Source organism: Coregonus clupeaformis, unplaced genomic scaffold, assembly GCF_020615455.1.
Source record: "Coregonus clupeaformis isolate EN_2021a unplaced genomic scaffold, ASM2061545v1 scaf0054, whole genome shotgun sequence".
Lineage (NCBI taxonomy): Eukaryota > Metazoa > Chordata > Actinopteri > Salmoniformes > Salmonidae > Coregonus > Coregonus clupeaformis.
In genome coordinates this window covers 523,112-538,054 of record NW_025533509.1, presented here as the reverse complement: position 1 = coordinate 538,054, position 14,943 = coordinate 523,112, and the positions used below count along the sequence as shown (strand labels likewise).

The 14,943-nt window shown below is 47.3% G+C and overlaps 1 protein-coding gene across 1 annotated transcript in view; it reads right to left on the bottom strand.

Annotated features, from left to right (window-relative positions):
• Window positions 1-265: 265 nt before the first annotated feature.
• bnc2 (basonuclin 2) overlaps window positions 266-14,943 on the bottom strand; it is a 59,566-nt gene continuing 44,888 nt past the window's right edge. The window contains 2 exon segments of the mRNA XM_045212845.1: window positions 266-1,266; window positions 12,299-14,799. Of these exon segments, the coding sequence (XP_045068780.1) occupies window positions 438-1,266; window positions 12,299-14,799 (3,330 nt within the window). The 3' untranslated portion in view covers window positions 266-437.

Genomic DNA, 14,943 nt, shown 5'->3' with positions numbered 1-14,943 from the left:
GGGTTTCCTTTAAAAGCTATCATTACACAAATACAACAAGAAGATTTATATTTTTTTCATCATTATTATCATTTCTGCAGGCAACAGTCACAAATAAGAGTTTGAATAGATTCTTTGGAGATGGACAAAAACAAAGATATATGGGAAATAGGAAATGGGATTTATGGGAAACCGGCAGAGCCAGTTTTTGGAATAAAGACACTTCAAGTGTCTCATCCTCGTTCTTCCAAAGAAGGAAAGGTCGAAAGTCCCAACGCTACTGTATATAGTCACTGGATCTCATCGAAGGGAAATAGAAATGTGGTGCAATGACGTCTAAGGGTGGTAAGGTGAAGTTCCTGGGGGTAAGAGCTCATGGTTTGGGGTGAGGAGGGAGTCGAGGAGGGGGGTAGAGTTGGCCAGACAGGGGGGTAAGTAAGGGGGGCCAGGGGGTTGAGCTAGTCTACCATGGTGGTGAAGGGCACGTTGTTTTTGTGGAGGTTGGGGTTCTGGGAGTGGCGGTTGCGGCTGCGCACCGAGGAGAACATCATGTTGCAGCCAGCCACTTTGCACTTGTGCATCTCGCGCAAGTGCACAGTCTTGTAGTGTACGCGCAGGGTCCCTTTGTTGCTGTACATTTTGTGGCAGATGCTGCACAGGATCCCACCACTGCCACCCGTGGAAGACAGGAGGGTCGGCGAGGAGGAGGGGTCAGCGCCAGTCAGACCTTCTTCCGATCTTCCTCCGTCTCCTCCCACGCCGGCCTGGTCCCGCCGCCCCCCGGTCCCTACCTGCCCCGGGGTATGCTGGGAGCAGTCCTCCCCGTCACTGACCCCTCCCTCCTCCCCATCCTCCTCCAGGTCGTCCAATAGGATGCCCTCGTCACTGCCCTCGTCCGACTGGCGTGATGAATGGACTGACCCGCTGGACTGAATGCTGGACGCGGTGCTCAGGTCCAGCACCATGTAGTCATCTGGGGGGCCACCGCGGTGGTAGAAGCCGTTGGTATGGGGGTGGTGTAGGTGGTGGTGGTGGTTGTTGTGGGGGTTTAGGGGGTGGTGGTGGGGGTGGGGGTGGGGGTAGTCAGTGCCTGCCGGGGAGCTGGCGTCACGGGTCAGTCCTCCTCCCCCTGCCATGGTGTCCAGGCCCAGGTGGTGCCCAGCGTAGATCTTAGCCAGGAACTCGGCGCGCAGGTCCTTGGCCAACGGCGTGAGATGGGGATCCAGGACAATGTCATCCAGCTCTTTGGTCAGCAGTTTGCGATGCAGGTTGATGTTGGAGCTGTGCCTGGTGGAAAGACATGGATGAAGGGGGAGGTAGAGAGATATCGTTTTCATAAGAAAATAGCAAAACAAGTTGTCATATCAAGCAAAATAGTGTTTCAGCGCTTTAAACAATGACTGGAGTGGTAGCATTCTCAGAAATATATTTTTGCATTACTAAACATGTGTTCTGTCTCGCCCAACACCATGCACCTATGCTTGGAATTCTAATTATTTGAATGATATTGTATGTCACTACATTTTCAATAACCCTCCTCTCTTCCTGTCCTCTTCACTAACCCCTGACCTCACCCAACGCCAGACAAAACAACAAATAAACGATTCACCTCTCCTCACTCTTCCCCTATCAAGAGGAACCTACGTGGAAATGGGTTCCAACGGCCTCCTTTTAAAGTGAGAGAAACTCTACCCAGTCCTTCTCTTAGCGTTCCCCTAACTGGTCTAACATGGCGTGGCGAGAGCATCCCGCCACGGTGTTTACCACTGTCAGCACGTCTAGCACAGCCCCGCTGCAAATCCAATAGACTCTGACTCAATTAAATACTCCACCATATTGAATGGGAGTTTATCAATTGATTCGAGCTGTGGTAATGCGATAATCGAGGGGAACTGGATAGTGTATTAGAGCTCCGACAGCATTATCACACTGGCTCCCTATTGGAAGTGGCTTAATCAGGCCCCACTTTTTAAACATATCATCCCCATGTATCCCCTTCGCTTTAATAAATAAAAATGGCCGCTTTTTCACACTGAGAGAGCAGTAGTATCTCATAACGCATAGCCACTGCCATCGAATTCACAACAAGGAAGTGTAAGCATGAATCTGGTGTCACGCTAAAGCTTGCTAGAGCTAAGGGGTATTGTTTGTGAGGTGTAGCAGTCTGCATTGCAAAGCTATGCCAAAAGATGTGAGGTAAAATGTGTTTGACAGCTCAAATTCAATGCTTCTTCCCTCCAATTCCACAGTTGCCATTTCAGACTGGGAGGGATGGAGGACCCACCACAGCAAACGTCACAATAAAATGCACAAAGAAAAGTGTCAGATAACTGGTGTCAGATATGGTAGTGGTACAGTATAAACATCCCACTGTCCGCAATACAACATGTTAGCGGACTTTTAAAATGAAATCAAACAACAGTAAGAAATGAATATGGAATATCCAGTAGTGCTTTTAAATGTGAGGGGGGGTTCCATGCAAGGCAAGGGGCACGGTGGTGGGTGTGACAAACTAAAAAAACTCAAAACATACGTCCTTGGCAGGACAGGACGAGGGCAAATGGATTCACAATGTATAGTAGAGCTTACCAGCAGTGCCATGGTTGATGCAGTCAAAAAGGGTCCCTTGCCTTTAATTATTTAGTTCCCTATCCGACATTCTCCTGCAAGAGGGTAAAAATAGTATACATTCATTGGAATGGAGGGGCCCTTTCTTTCTGTGTTACAAGAGGAAGCAAACAGGAGCACCGTCCACTTGAGCATTGTCAGCATCGAGGAGCGGGGAGAATCGATTGGCCGGGGTTGTCACCGCCGCATGTGGGCCTGTGCGCGCAAGCGTGTGTGTGTTCGAGGAGAAGAGTGTGTGTGTTGTGTTGGATCGTATTGTGTGTGTGAGAGTGAGTGAGTGAGTGAGTGTGTGAAAGTGAGTGAGTGAGTGAGTGAGTGAGTGAGTGAGTGAGTGAGTGAGTGAGTGAGTGAGTGAGTGAGTGAGTGAGTGAGTGACTGAGTGTGTGTGTGAGAGAGAAAAAAAATATACTACATCCATGTTCTGAGACTTTCATGAAAATTATTAGCTATTTTCTTTGATCCTTTGATAACAGGCTGATACACAGATGGTGTTATCTTATGGACGAAATAGTCATGATTCAATGTCTCTCGTAATGTATCCCCGTGTAGACGGACAAATGTGTGTTTCCACGACCAAGTAAAACACAGAACTGGGACTAGACAGTCAGTAGAATACTTTTTTACACCAATTACATTCAAATTTGGTTTGTTGATTGTTTTTCGTGGGGATGTCAACAGGCTTTGGCATTAGCTGATTGGTCAAGTCTGTGATTGGGCCGTATGCTGTTGATGATGCTCAGGTAGGCGGGTCCTTTGCAAAATGTCTCCACCCCTAAAGCCACACCCCCACACTGCTCACAAGCTCTAGTCTGCCATGGCTCCCTGACTGATGAGGTTAAAACACACATGCTAAGTGCCATGCAGTAGGTACCCTGAATTACTACAGTATTACTAACTACTACTGCATCATCCATATGTCATTACCGTGATGTCAGCATTTATACTAGATCACAATATCTAAAACCACAACTGGATAACTAACACACAATCCATCTACATTGTACAACTATCACTTATATATCCCTTCTGGTTATTATACTGTCATTCACAAAGACCACATACTGACCATGAGAAGAAAAAAAAAGATGTGTTGAGTAATCAAACAATTATTGATTACTGTTTAAAATAAATAAGTCGATTGTTCATCTGCATCTTTGGAACAATCCGAGACTGTGGAATATGGCGTGAAAAATGGCTGCTTGAATACACTTTGTGGAGGTATTCACCTGCACCGGTGATAAATGCATCTCCTCCCTATCTCTAAACATATTCACTAGACGTGTATCAGTCTGGGTAGATTTTCCTAATTTAGAGTCCATACACAGATCCCTTCATTTATCAGATTTAGCCTCTGCCCCATTTCCTTCTCTTCCTCCATCCCTCTCTTCCTCCATCCCTCTCTTCCTCCATCCCTCTCTTCATCCATCCCTCTCTTCCTCCATCCCTCTCTTCCTCCATCCCTCTCTTCCTCCATCCCCCTCTTCCTCCATCCCCCTCTTCCTCCATCCCCCTCTTCCTCCATCCCTCTCTTCCTCCATCCCCCTCTTCCACCAACATTTCACTCTCCTTCTTCCCCCATTCCTCTACCCCCCGAACCCAACTCCTCCCTTCCCTCTCTCTCTCCTCCACCTCTCCCTCCCTGATGACCAGTAATGACCAAATTGACAGTCTCATCTTCGCCCAAAGACGGGGGAGGCCTCTTGAGAGGCCATTTTGTTTGTGCAGAGTAGGAGGAGACAGAGAGAGAGAAAGAGAGAGGCTATCTAGCTAAAGCGCCTGTCCCAGTCAACGTTAATCATCTTTAGGCTCCCGTCTCTCCTCCAATGGCCCTGTCCTTCCTTCTGTTCCGTGTGTGTGTGTGAGTGAGTGAGTGCACTGTCTAAATGAGTCGTAATGAGCAAAGTGAAGTCATATTAAACTGACGCTGATGGTTCTGTCATGTGGGGTTGCTATGTGATGAGGTTTGGAGTGGAGAGGTGGGAGGATGATCGCGGGTTGGGTAACACATTCATCATTATCAGTCTTTATTCTCCACTAGCTACACTACTACAGCAACACACACTGAAGTTCAGTTCAGACGCAGTTGGAGAAACTTGTTAAAAAGTTGATAAAAGTACTATTCCTCTCAGGGGTTGGTTACACAGACTCCATAGAGACACCATAGAGATTCAGATAGAAGGCTAAGTCACAGATACAGAGATCAAATCAATAAACCCCAAAACTCTGTAATTATATTAGCCTACAATTACTTACAGAATGTGAAAATGTATGACGCTTATTGTTACAAACGAAAGCCTTCTGAAAGTGATTCTCTGATTATCTATTTGTCTTTATCCACAAAACCCAAATGTATCAAAGATACATTAATATAAAAGTCCCCTTTCATAGTGTATGTCATTAACATACTGTTCATCAGTAGATATTTAGTATTTTGAACTTGTGATCTGTGGCTAAATTAAATACATTCTCTCTCTAAATTATCAGGCCTTTGTTTAAGCATGGCAAATAGAGAGACTGCAGCTTTACTGAAGTTCTACGAGAGACTGGGCCCACATGGCTTGAGAGGAGCAGGGGAGAAGGAGGAGAGGAGAGAGAGGGATAGGGGGAAGAGAGAGAATGGCTCTCAAACGTAATTAACCTTCACTCTCTGCATCCCTCCATCCGTGTGGGGACGAGGGGCCGCCGCACACTAGTGCATCATGGGAAATAAGTGCGGGAAAGCACCTGGTGACAGAGTCCTCCGACGGAGGGATGGAAAAGAGCAGTAAAACAACGATGAGTCTTAAAATAAAGGTGTAGAAAAAGAGAGAAGGAGGCCCTGTCGTTGATTTAGGAAATATGATTAACGAGGCTAATAAGGCAGATGATTGCTGGTCGGCACGCCTTTCAGACGTTAATCACACTACTGCTGCTGCCACCGCTGTGTGTGCTGCCGTTCGCCCTCCACAATAAATATGCAATCATTTACCTCTGAGCTGAGCGCCTGGTGGCCAGGGGGCTGGTGGGAAACACTGTACTGTTACTGTACTGATGTACAACTAGTAGCTAGATGTTAGAGGACACTCTGTACTCTATTAGACGTGTGTGTGTAAAACAGCAGTGTGCGACGTTGTTTATCCTGTTAATTAACATAACCACACCATCGATTTTTATCTTTACATCTGTCACCATGTAGCTGCTAAACGCCTCCCTTCTCTTTTCAAACGGTTGTGACACTATTGTCATTTTCCATAGTTTTTTTTGTTGTTTTCCTCAAATATTAATATGATACCGTAGATCAAATCTTCTTCTGATCCTCCCCTCTTTAATTCACTCCGACATCAGGGCTTTTGAAGGGAGCGTTCGTTTGATGCGCCTACCTACGTTCCTCTGGGGTGTCACTCCACTGTAGAGAAATAACTGACTAATGGGATATGCTGAGGTACCTGGACAACCTCCTGTTGTTGGTATAGACGTCAACATCTCTCTGTGAGGAGAGAGAGGAGAGGTGGTGGAGGAGAGGAGGAAGCTGGTTATTAGCACTGCATATTACAGGCCTGGTTTAGCATGCATTATCTGGTTGGAAACAAACATCTGGGTGTCCCAACAGATTTAGGCTCAGATACTGTGTCTCTGTTGTTAGAGACATTTGACATTCTAAAGCTCAAATACAAGGGGTGAAGAGAAGGCATCCGGTTTGGTTTACTGAGATCAGTATTCTGTGATTTAATTACAAGATTATCATAGATTACTAGATTATATTGCATTAAATGTATTTAATTTATCATACAGTTACTTATCAGACTATTAGAAATATTATTTGAATTTTTGCTAAAATATAATAATGATTGGTTTCATAATATCAGAAATAATATGTTATTAGCTGTGGAATTTGTAATGTTGTATTGAATCTTCCAATTGTTTGCGGATAATGTCATTTGAAACTACTCAAACTTTATGTAGCAGCAAACCAATGTCTGAGGCGTTGTGGTTTCGCAATCCTTCCTCCACAATAATATTATCAGAGGGGAAAAGCCTTATGAAAACGACCAAATTATTTTCCCATGTTACAACTCCAATTACACTGCAGCATGCATTATGTAGTTAAGGGATTACCCAGGGACACATCTGATTGGTGTTCGGCCAGAGCCCTGACTATAGCCTCAATAACCCACAATTCCTTTGGCCCCGCGATACCCCTCAGTTGTTACGCTTCTCTCCTTATTCCATAGGAGCGGCAGGCACAGTAATATATCCCATATGCTATCAGGAATTTATCCGCCACACAAAATGTCCATCCCAAATGGCACCCTGTTTCCCATATAGTGCACTACCTTTGACCAGGGTTCTGATCACAAGTAGTGCACTATATAGGGAATAGGGAGCCATTTGGGACACACACAAAGTATGGAAACAATAGTGTACTTAGGTGTAACTCACCCACATATTGGTCTAAGCCTCTCTTCCTTCTAAGATTCATGTGTTCACAGCAGTGATTGTCCTCTCTCCTGCTACACACCTATCTATTTGTCAAGGCCATATGTTAAAGCGCTTCTGGAATTTATACGCTTGTGTTTCTGGTAATCGAGTCAAACTGTCACACGCACATCACTAGGGCAAGATTCCACAGTCACTGTGACACCGTGTCTGTGAGCGTGGGTTGAGGTTCATGCTTCACTATAAGCCTGTGGAAGACATTTGGGTTAATCTTTGAGCCAAGATGGAAGACGAAACACAGTCTAATTTGACCTCCCTCCCTCACAGTTGCACCTCTCTATACTACAGCACCCACTGCCTCTTGGAAACCAAATCCCTTACTGTGAGTGAGTGAGTGAGTGGACCCTAACTAGTGCTGTTTTTCACTGATTTGTTTTTTCCACCACTGTCATCCCCTCCTCGTTTAGTGCCGGAGTTAAGTGTTTTTTTAAAGGCCATTACGGAGTCGCCGCGGCAGATGCTAATACAAGTGAGGAGCGCTAATGTCGGAGAGCGCCCAATAAAAAAGATGGACGGCTAAATTATATCGTTGGGAGACAAGCTGGGGCAGTGGTAGGGAAGGATGAGGGGAGGAGGACGGCTCTGATTCATAGTTCTCCCTTGACTTCCACTAAATAAGGACGTTGGCCGCTGAATTAGCCCTCCTCATTGGTCAGTTTGGCCATGTGTGTCCAGCTCTTGAGCAGGTATTGGTCAGCTTACTCCCCACTCATTCAGAAATCTCTGAAGTGAGTCGTTGGGATGCCTCGATACCATTGGCGTTTCTGTCATGGTAATTCAGTAACTTAACATTTGTTGAGATGTCTGTTCGCTGTGGGGAGGCTGTTATTGGGAACGTATCAAACCATAAGATCAGGGCTATTTGTTTAATATAATATTTTATTTTGGTGCAATAAATTGACTAATTAAAAATACTGTGTATATTACAATAAAGTAGTGACTCTCTGTAAGACTATATGCATCTGTAGGAACGCATCAGCTTTAGAGTATGTGTAACTGTGTGTGTGTGTGTGTGTGTATGTGTGTGTGTGTGTACGTGCACAAGCATGTGTCTATGTGTGTGTGTGGTTATGCGAGACAGCAGGCCTCTCGTGCCCCGGGCGCTCCCTGTCCCTAAAGCCTCGTCAAAGAGGGTAACGAACAAACGCATTGTCCACGGCTGCGTCAAACACACGCATCAGCATGGCAACGCATCCTTTAATAACACTTCCTGTCATCTTCCTGCTGTCGGCACCAGCTGCGTCAGGTGAGCGGCATGATTTCACCTTCTCTTCTCCTCCGCTAACGCTATTTTACCTGTCTCATCTCCTCCATCCCCCTTTTCCCTCCCTCTCTTTTCCGCTAACACTATAACCCCTCTCCTCTCTTTTTTTATTCTTCTCCACCTACTCCATCCCCTCTTCCCTGAACAAGTCCCAGAGTCACCTGCTCTACTTCCTTGGTGCTAATGAACAAACAGGAACAGAATGAACAGATGCCACTGAAACAAGGAACTTAATAAAGGCCCCGGGTGGAGAGGTGGAGGGGTAGAGAGGTGGAGGTGGGTGAGTGGTTGGAGGATTGCTGTTGAGACAAAACAACTCTGAGAAAAACTATAGGAGAAAAAACTCCTCAGAGAAGCAAATTAGAGGAGGAGGAAGAGGAGGAGGAGGGGGAGGAGGAGGAGGAGGAGGAAGAGGAGGAGGAGGAGGATGAGGAAGAAGAGGAGGAGGAGTGGGAGGAGGAGGAGGAAGAGGAGGAGGAGGAGGAAGAGGAGGAGGAGGGGGAGGAGGAGGAGGAGGAGGAGAAAACACACTCGCTCTTTATCTAAATAAAAGTGTCACTTGTCACCACGGTGTGCTGTAACACAATAAAAAAATACATCTTTCTCTCAGAGGAGCTGGTTGAGTGAGGCTTCCCCTCTTCTAGATCTCTTGAATGTGCCATGTGTCATTATACTGGGAGCAGAGGCACGCTCTGACCGTGGGCGCGCGCGCGTCTGTGTGTGCGTGTGTGTGTGTGGCTCCGCTAAAGCGATAAAGAGAGCTGCATTTGTTACACTTGAAGTCATGTCTATTTTCGAGGGGCATTTGGGAGGAGATGAATTTACATTTCCTTTCAAGGGCCCTTTTTACGCCGACACCCCACTGTGAAGAGAGACTGGACCGTTCAGTCAAATGGACATGCTTGTTTACACGGTGGTCGGGGGAATAGACCTGGCAATGTCACACACAAGGCCTTTAAATGTACAAACAGACCGTTCAGACGCTTTAATTCCGTTTTTTTATGACGCTAATTACAATGCTAATGACTCACTATCGATGCCATCATGGGGTCGTTGTTGAGAGTTTTAATGTGTTCCCTAAGTTACCCTAATATCCTGATGCATTTGGTAGGCTATTTTCAAACCACTCTTAGGCCAGTCTAAGTCTAACATCCCCTCATACAAAAAAAAATTAACAAATGTTAGCATTTCCTTGGAGAGCTAAATGCTAGTTGCTAGCCCAGGGCACTTTGATGTTGTGTAGCCTCAGCATGTGTTGTGTTCTGGCGTCAACCTGCTGCTAGCTTTAGTAGGTGGGTGTATTCTGGGAGTGTGTGTGTGGATAGGGCGGATGTGCTAACAAGCCCAGGTAGGTAAAGCGTGGCTAGCCTCACCTCCTGGAGCAGGGCGCTAATACATGCAGTGGCTTGACAGACCGCTGTCTACGTTAATGTATGCTACCTCACCTGTCAGTGACAAGGTGAGTGAGGGGAGGTAAACAAGGGTATATCTCTGAGTGTAAGATTGTGGGGTGTGTGTGTGTGTGTGTGTTCTGGTGATGACACCCTACTTCTCTGAACTTTGACATGACAGTCAACAGATGCCACTATATACCTGTTATATGATGAAGTGTATATCTGCTAATGGTGCGTTTCACTTAACATATGGTAGGTGACGCCTTAATAATTGAACTTCATCTAAGTAAGAAAAAGTCGACTACACTGCAGTTGAGTAGCTCATCAAGAAAACTCAGCTACTGTCCTAAGCTTCCCCATTACTAATTCCACAATTACTGATATGATGAAATATGAAATAAATGATACATGCACCATACATCCACAACATTGTCAACGTTTCTAATTACATCATGTAATGTCAAAATGAAAGGACAAAACATATGTAATGAACCTACCTGTAATGAATGCCTGAATTGTTAGTATTATATATATATACACAGTATATAGAGTAATATATATTTATATATATATATATATATATATATATATATATATATATATATATATATATATATATATATATATACACACTGTATATAAATATATACACTACCAGTCAAACCTTTGGACACACCAACTCATTCAAGGGTATTTCTTTATTTTTACTATTTTTTACATTGTAGAATAATAGTGAAGACATTGAAACTAGGAAATAACACATATGGAATCATGTAGTAACCAATAAAGTCTTAAACAAATCAAAATACATTTTCTATTTGAGATTCTTCAAAGCAGCCACCCTTTGCCTTGATGACAGCTTTGCACACTCTTGGCATTCTCTCAACCAGCTTCATGAGGTAGTCACCTGGAATGCATTTCAATTAACAGGTGTGCCTTCTTAAAAGTTAATTTGTGGAATTTCTTTCCTTCTTAATGCGTTTGAGCCAATCAGTTGTGTTGTGACAAGGTAGGGGTGGTATACAGAAGATAGCCCTATTTGGTAAAAGACCAAGTCCATATTATGTCAAGAACAGCTCAAATAAGCAAATAGAAATGACAGTCCATAATTACTTTAAGACATGAAGGTCAGTTAATACTGAAGATTTCAAGAACTTTGAAAGTGTCTTCAAGTGCAGTCACAAAAACCATCAAGCGCTATGATGAAACTGGCTCTCATGAGGACCACAACAGGAATGGAAGACCCAGAGTTACCTCTGCTGCAGAAGATAAGTTCATTAGAGTTACCAGCCTCAGAAATTGCAGCCCAAATAAATGCTTCACAGAGTTCAAGTCACAGCCATCTCAACATCAACTGTTCAGAGGGGACTGTGTGAATCAGGCCTTCATGGTCGAATTGCTGCAAAGAAACCACTACTAAAGGACACCAATAAAAAGAAGAGACCTGCTTGGGCCAAGAAACACGAGCAATGGACATTAGACCGGTGGAAATGTGTCCTTTAGTCTGGAGTCCAAATGTGTCTTTGTGAGACGCGGTGTGGGTGAACGGATGATCTCCGCATGTGTAGTTCCCACCGTAAAGCATGTAGGAGGAGGTGTTATGGTGTGGGGGTGCTTTGCTGGAGACACTGTCTGTGATTTATTTAGAATTTAAGGCACACTTAACCAGCATGGCTACCACAGCATTCTGCAGTGATACGCCATCCCATCTGGTTTGGGCTTAGTGGGACTATCATTCGTTTTTCAAAAGGACAATGACCCAACACACCTCCAGGCTGTGTAAGGGCTATTTTACCAAGAAGGAGAGTGATGGAGTGATGCATCAGATGACCTGGCCTCCACAATCCCCCGACCTCAACCCAATTGAGATGGTTTGGGATGATTTGGACGGCAGAGTGAAGGAAAAGCAACCAACAAGTGCTCAGCATATGTGGGAACTCCTTCAAGACTGTTGGAAAAGCATTCCAGGTGAAGCTGGTTGAGAGAATGCCAAGAGTGTGCAAAGCTGTCATCAAGGCAAAGGGTGGCAATTTAAGAATCTCAAATATAAAATATATTTTGATTTGTTTAACACTTTTTTGGTTACTACATGATTCCATATGTGTTATTTCATAGTTTTGATGTCTTCACTATTATTCTACAATGTAAAAAATAGTAAAAATAAAGAAAAACCCTTGAATGAGTAGGTGTGTCCAAACTTTTGACTGGTACTATATATATTTACAGTATATAAATATATATATATATATTTTTAGTTGTATTGTTTGTATATCGTTGTATCTCAAATTCTTGTTTTGTTACTTGTCGTGTTTTTTGTGGACCCCAGGAAGAATAGCTGCTGCCTCTGCAAAAGCTAATGGGTATCCAAATAAACAAATAAATAAACAAATTAATTAATAACACCAGTTGTATCATAATATTCATTCATACTCTACTGATATTTAAATAATTAGTCCGAAAAATTGAGGCAGTCAAATTAAGAACCAATTGTAAGCCAAGAAAAAAGACACCTTGTTAGTGTGTATATATGTGTGTGTGTGTGTTGTACGACACTCACCTGTCTCTGCTCCGTCGGGAGGGGAAGGCGGCGTTGCAGCCGGTCACGGTGCACACGTGCATCTCTTTGAGGTGCACGTTCTTGTAGTGCAGCTTGACGCTGTAGGAGCTCTTGAAGCTCTTCTTGCACACGTAGCAGATCTTGGGGTCGTTGGAGTTGGGGCTGGTGCACAGGTCTCCCTCGGGGGAGTGCAAGGAGGGGAACTTGGGTGGGCTGGCGCCGTAGTTCATGGAGGAGATGAAGCTCTCGTGCAGGGCGGCCATGCTGGCTGCGGCGGCTGCGGCAGCCACCATACCCCCATTGTAGAGGCCGTACTGGCTCATGCAGAACATGTCGTAGGTGGGGTCGTTGAGCTCCTCCTTGATCTTGATGGCGGGCTGGTGGGGCGTGGGCGAGGAGCGGCTCTTGGAGTCTTCCATCTCCTTCCTCAGCTGCGCCTCCTCGTCTCTGGCCTCTTGGTCCTCCTGGTCCTTGTCCAGGCTGTTGCCTCCTCCCACTCTGGAGCTCGTGGAGGAGTTGAGCCTCAGCCTCTGGTGCTGCTCCTCCACCTCCATCATCTCCTCGCGGTAGAATATCTTGGAGTCCGACGTCTCCGAATCGTTCTCAAAGTCTCTCTCGTGGTCCTGGTCCTCGGAGGTGAAGCTGTCCATGCAGCGGAGCTCACCACCTGGGCCTCCTCTCTCACCCCTGCCGCCCTCTCCTCCGAGCCCCCCTCCCCGGCAGTCGTCCTGGTTGTGCCTCATCAGGTGTCCCCTCATCAGGCCTGGGCTCATCTCGTCCTGGGACGGGGACTGGTGCCCGCTGCCGCCGCTGTGGTGGCCATTGTTGTTCCCTCCGCTGCTGTTGTTGTTGTTGTTGTTGCAGTTTCCGTTGATATTGTTGTGGTGGAGGTGGGAGGAGGGGTGGTGGTGGTGGTGATGGTGGTGGCTGTCGTCATCATCGTCGTCTTTGTCCTCATCGTACTCGTCCGCCACGTCAATCACCTCCTTCTCGATCTTCACCGGCATGCTGGACTTACGGGGCTTCTTCTTGGGGGTGGGGTCCGTGTTGGTGGCAGCAGTTGGATCCTGCTGGGGGATACTTGGCGTGGGCAGCCTGTGGTGGGACATTGGCCCACCTTCGGAAGACATATTGTGGGCATTGTGGGAGGCTGCGGCCGCAGCCAGGAGCTGATGCTGCTGGTCCATCAGAGAGGTGCTGTTGGTGGTGGAGGGCAGGATGGGGCTGGTGGGCAGCGACACTGGAGAACTGACCAGGTGCTGTGGGGACAGCAGCGTGCGGTAGAAAGGGGGCACCGGCTGGACGGGCTGCACCGACTTCAGGGAGGGGAAGACCAGCGGGCTCTGCAGGGGCGACTGGAGCATGGGGTCCAGGGGTGGGGTGGCGAAGCCCAGAGACGGCCGTCCGGGGCTGGTGAGGGTGAAGCCGCTCTTGGTGCTGGAGATGACGGGCGTGCCGGGGCCCGACCCACGGATGAGGTCCTTGTCGCGGTTGTTCCTCAGCATGGGCATGTGCAGGCGTGGGTTGGGGTTGGCACTGTGGCGGTTGCGGCTGCGCAGCGAGCTGAACACCATGTTGCAGCCCTCGATGGTGCATCGGTGCTTGATCTTGAGGTGCACGGCGTTGTAGTGGATCTTCAGCGTACCTTTGTCGTAGAAGGTCTTGCCGCACGAGTTGCAGCACACGCGGCCCTTGCGCGAGGTGGCACCCATGCGGCGCATGCGGTGCATCTTGGAGGAGAAGGAAGAGTGGGTGATGCTCTTGGACTGCTCGCTCTTCACAAAGTGGTGGTGGGCCTGGTGGTCATTGAGGGAGTTGGACCTAGGGCGTGGGGTCCCGGGTTGCCCCTGGCCTTGCTGCTGCTGGCCTTGCTGTTGTTGCTCCGTCTGCTGCTGGGACAGCTGGCTGGAAGGAGTGGGCGAGATGGGTGATGCCCGGTTGTTGGGCTCCTGTTTGGGCTCGATGGCGTTGTTCATGCCCCCCAGGGCTCCGACGCGGCTGGGGCTCTGACCGCTGCTGCGGAAAGGGCTGAGTGATACCTCAGACTCGCTGGTCTCCACTGGCTCAGTATGGTTGGGCAGGCTGCCCTCACGGTCCAGGTCGCGGAGGCCACGGAGGCCCGATTGCTCCAGCGCCAGGCCGTTGGGGGGCAGGCCCAGCATGGGGGCCGACACAGGGTTGATGTACTGGAACGGCAGCAGGAAGGCCAGGCTGTTGGGGATGTTCTCAAAGTGGTGGATGCTGGACGGGCTGCTGGTCTCCATGTGGTTGAGGAGGCCTGGGCTTCGGCCACGTCCCACGCTGTTGCTCTCGATGAACGTCCGGATGCCCGAGTCGGTCTTGGAGGAGGGCACGGTGACCGCCTGACCCTCCTTCTCCTGGATGGCCATCAGCTCCACGATGGACTTGGTCTCTCCGAAACGAAGGAACTGCTGCAGGGTGATGATCTCCTCTTCCCGAGACATAATGGACCAGCGGTCCAGCACCTTGCCCGCAGCATCCTAGAGGCCAGATGGAAAGACGAGAGAGAATAGACAAAAAATACACAAAAGTTATTGATTGTGCATAATCACTGTGGTCGGTCTGAGGTCGAGAGGGAGCGAGAAGGAAGGGGTTTTGTTATCGGCTCATGAAATTCAGAGGCC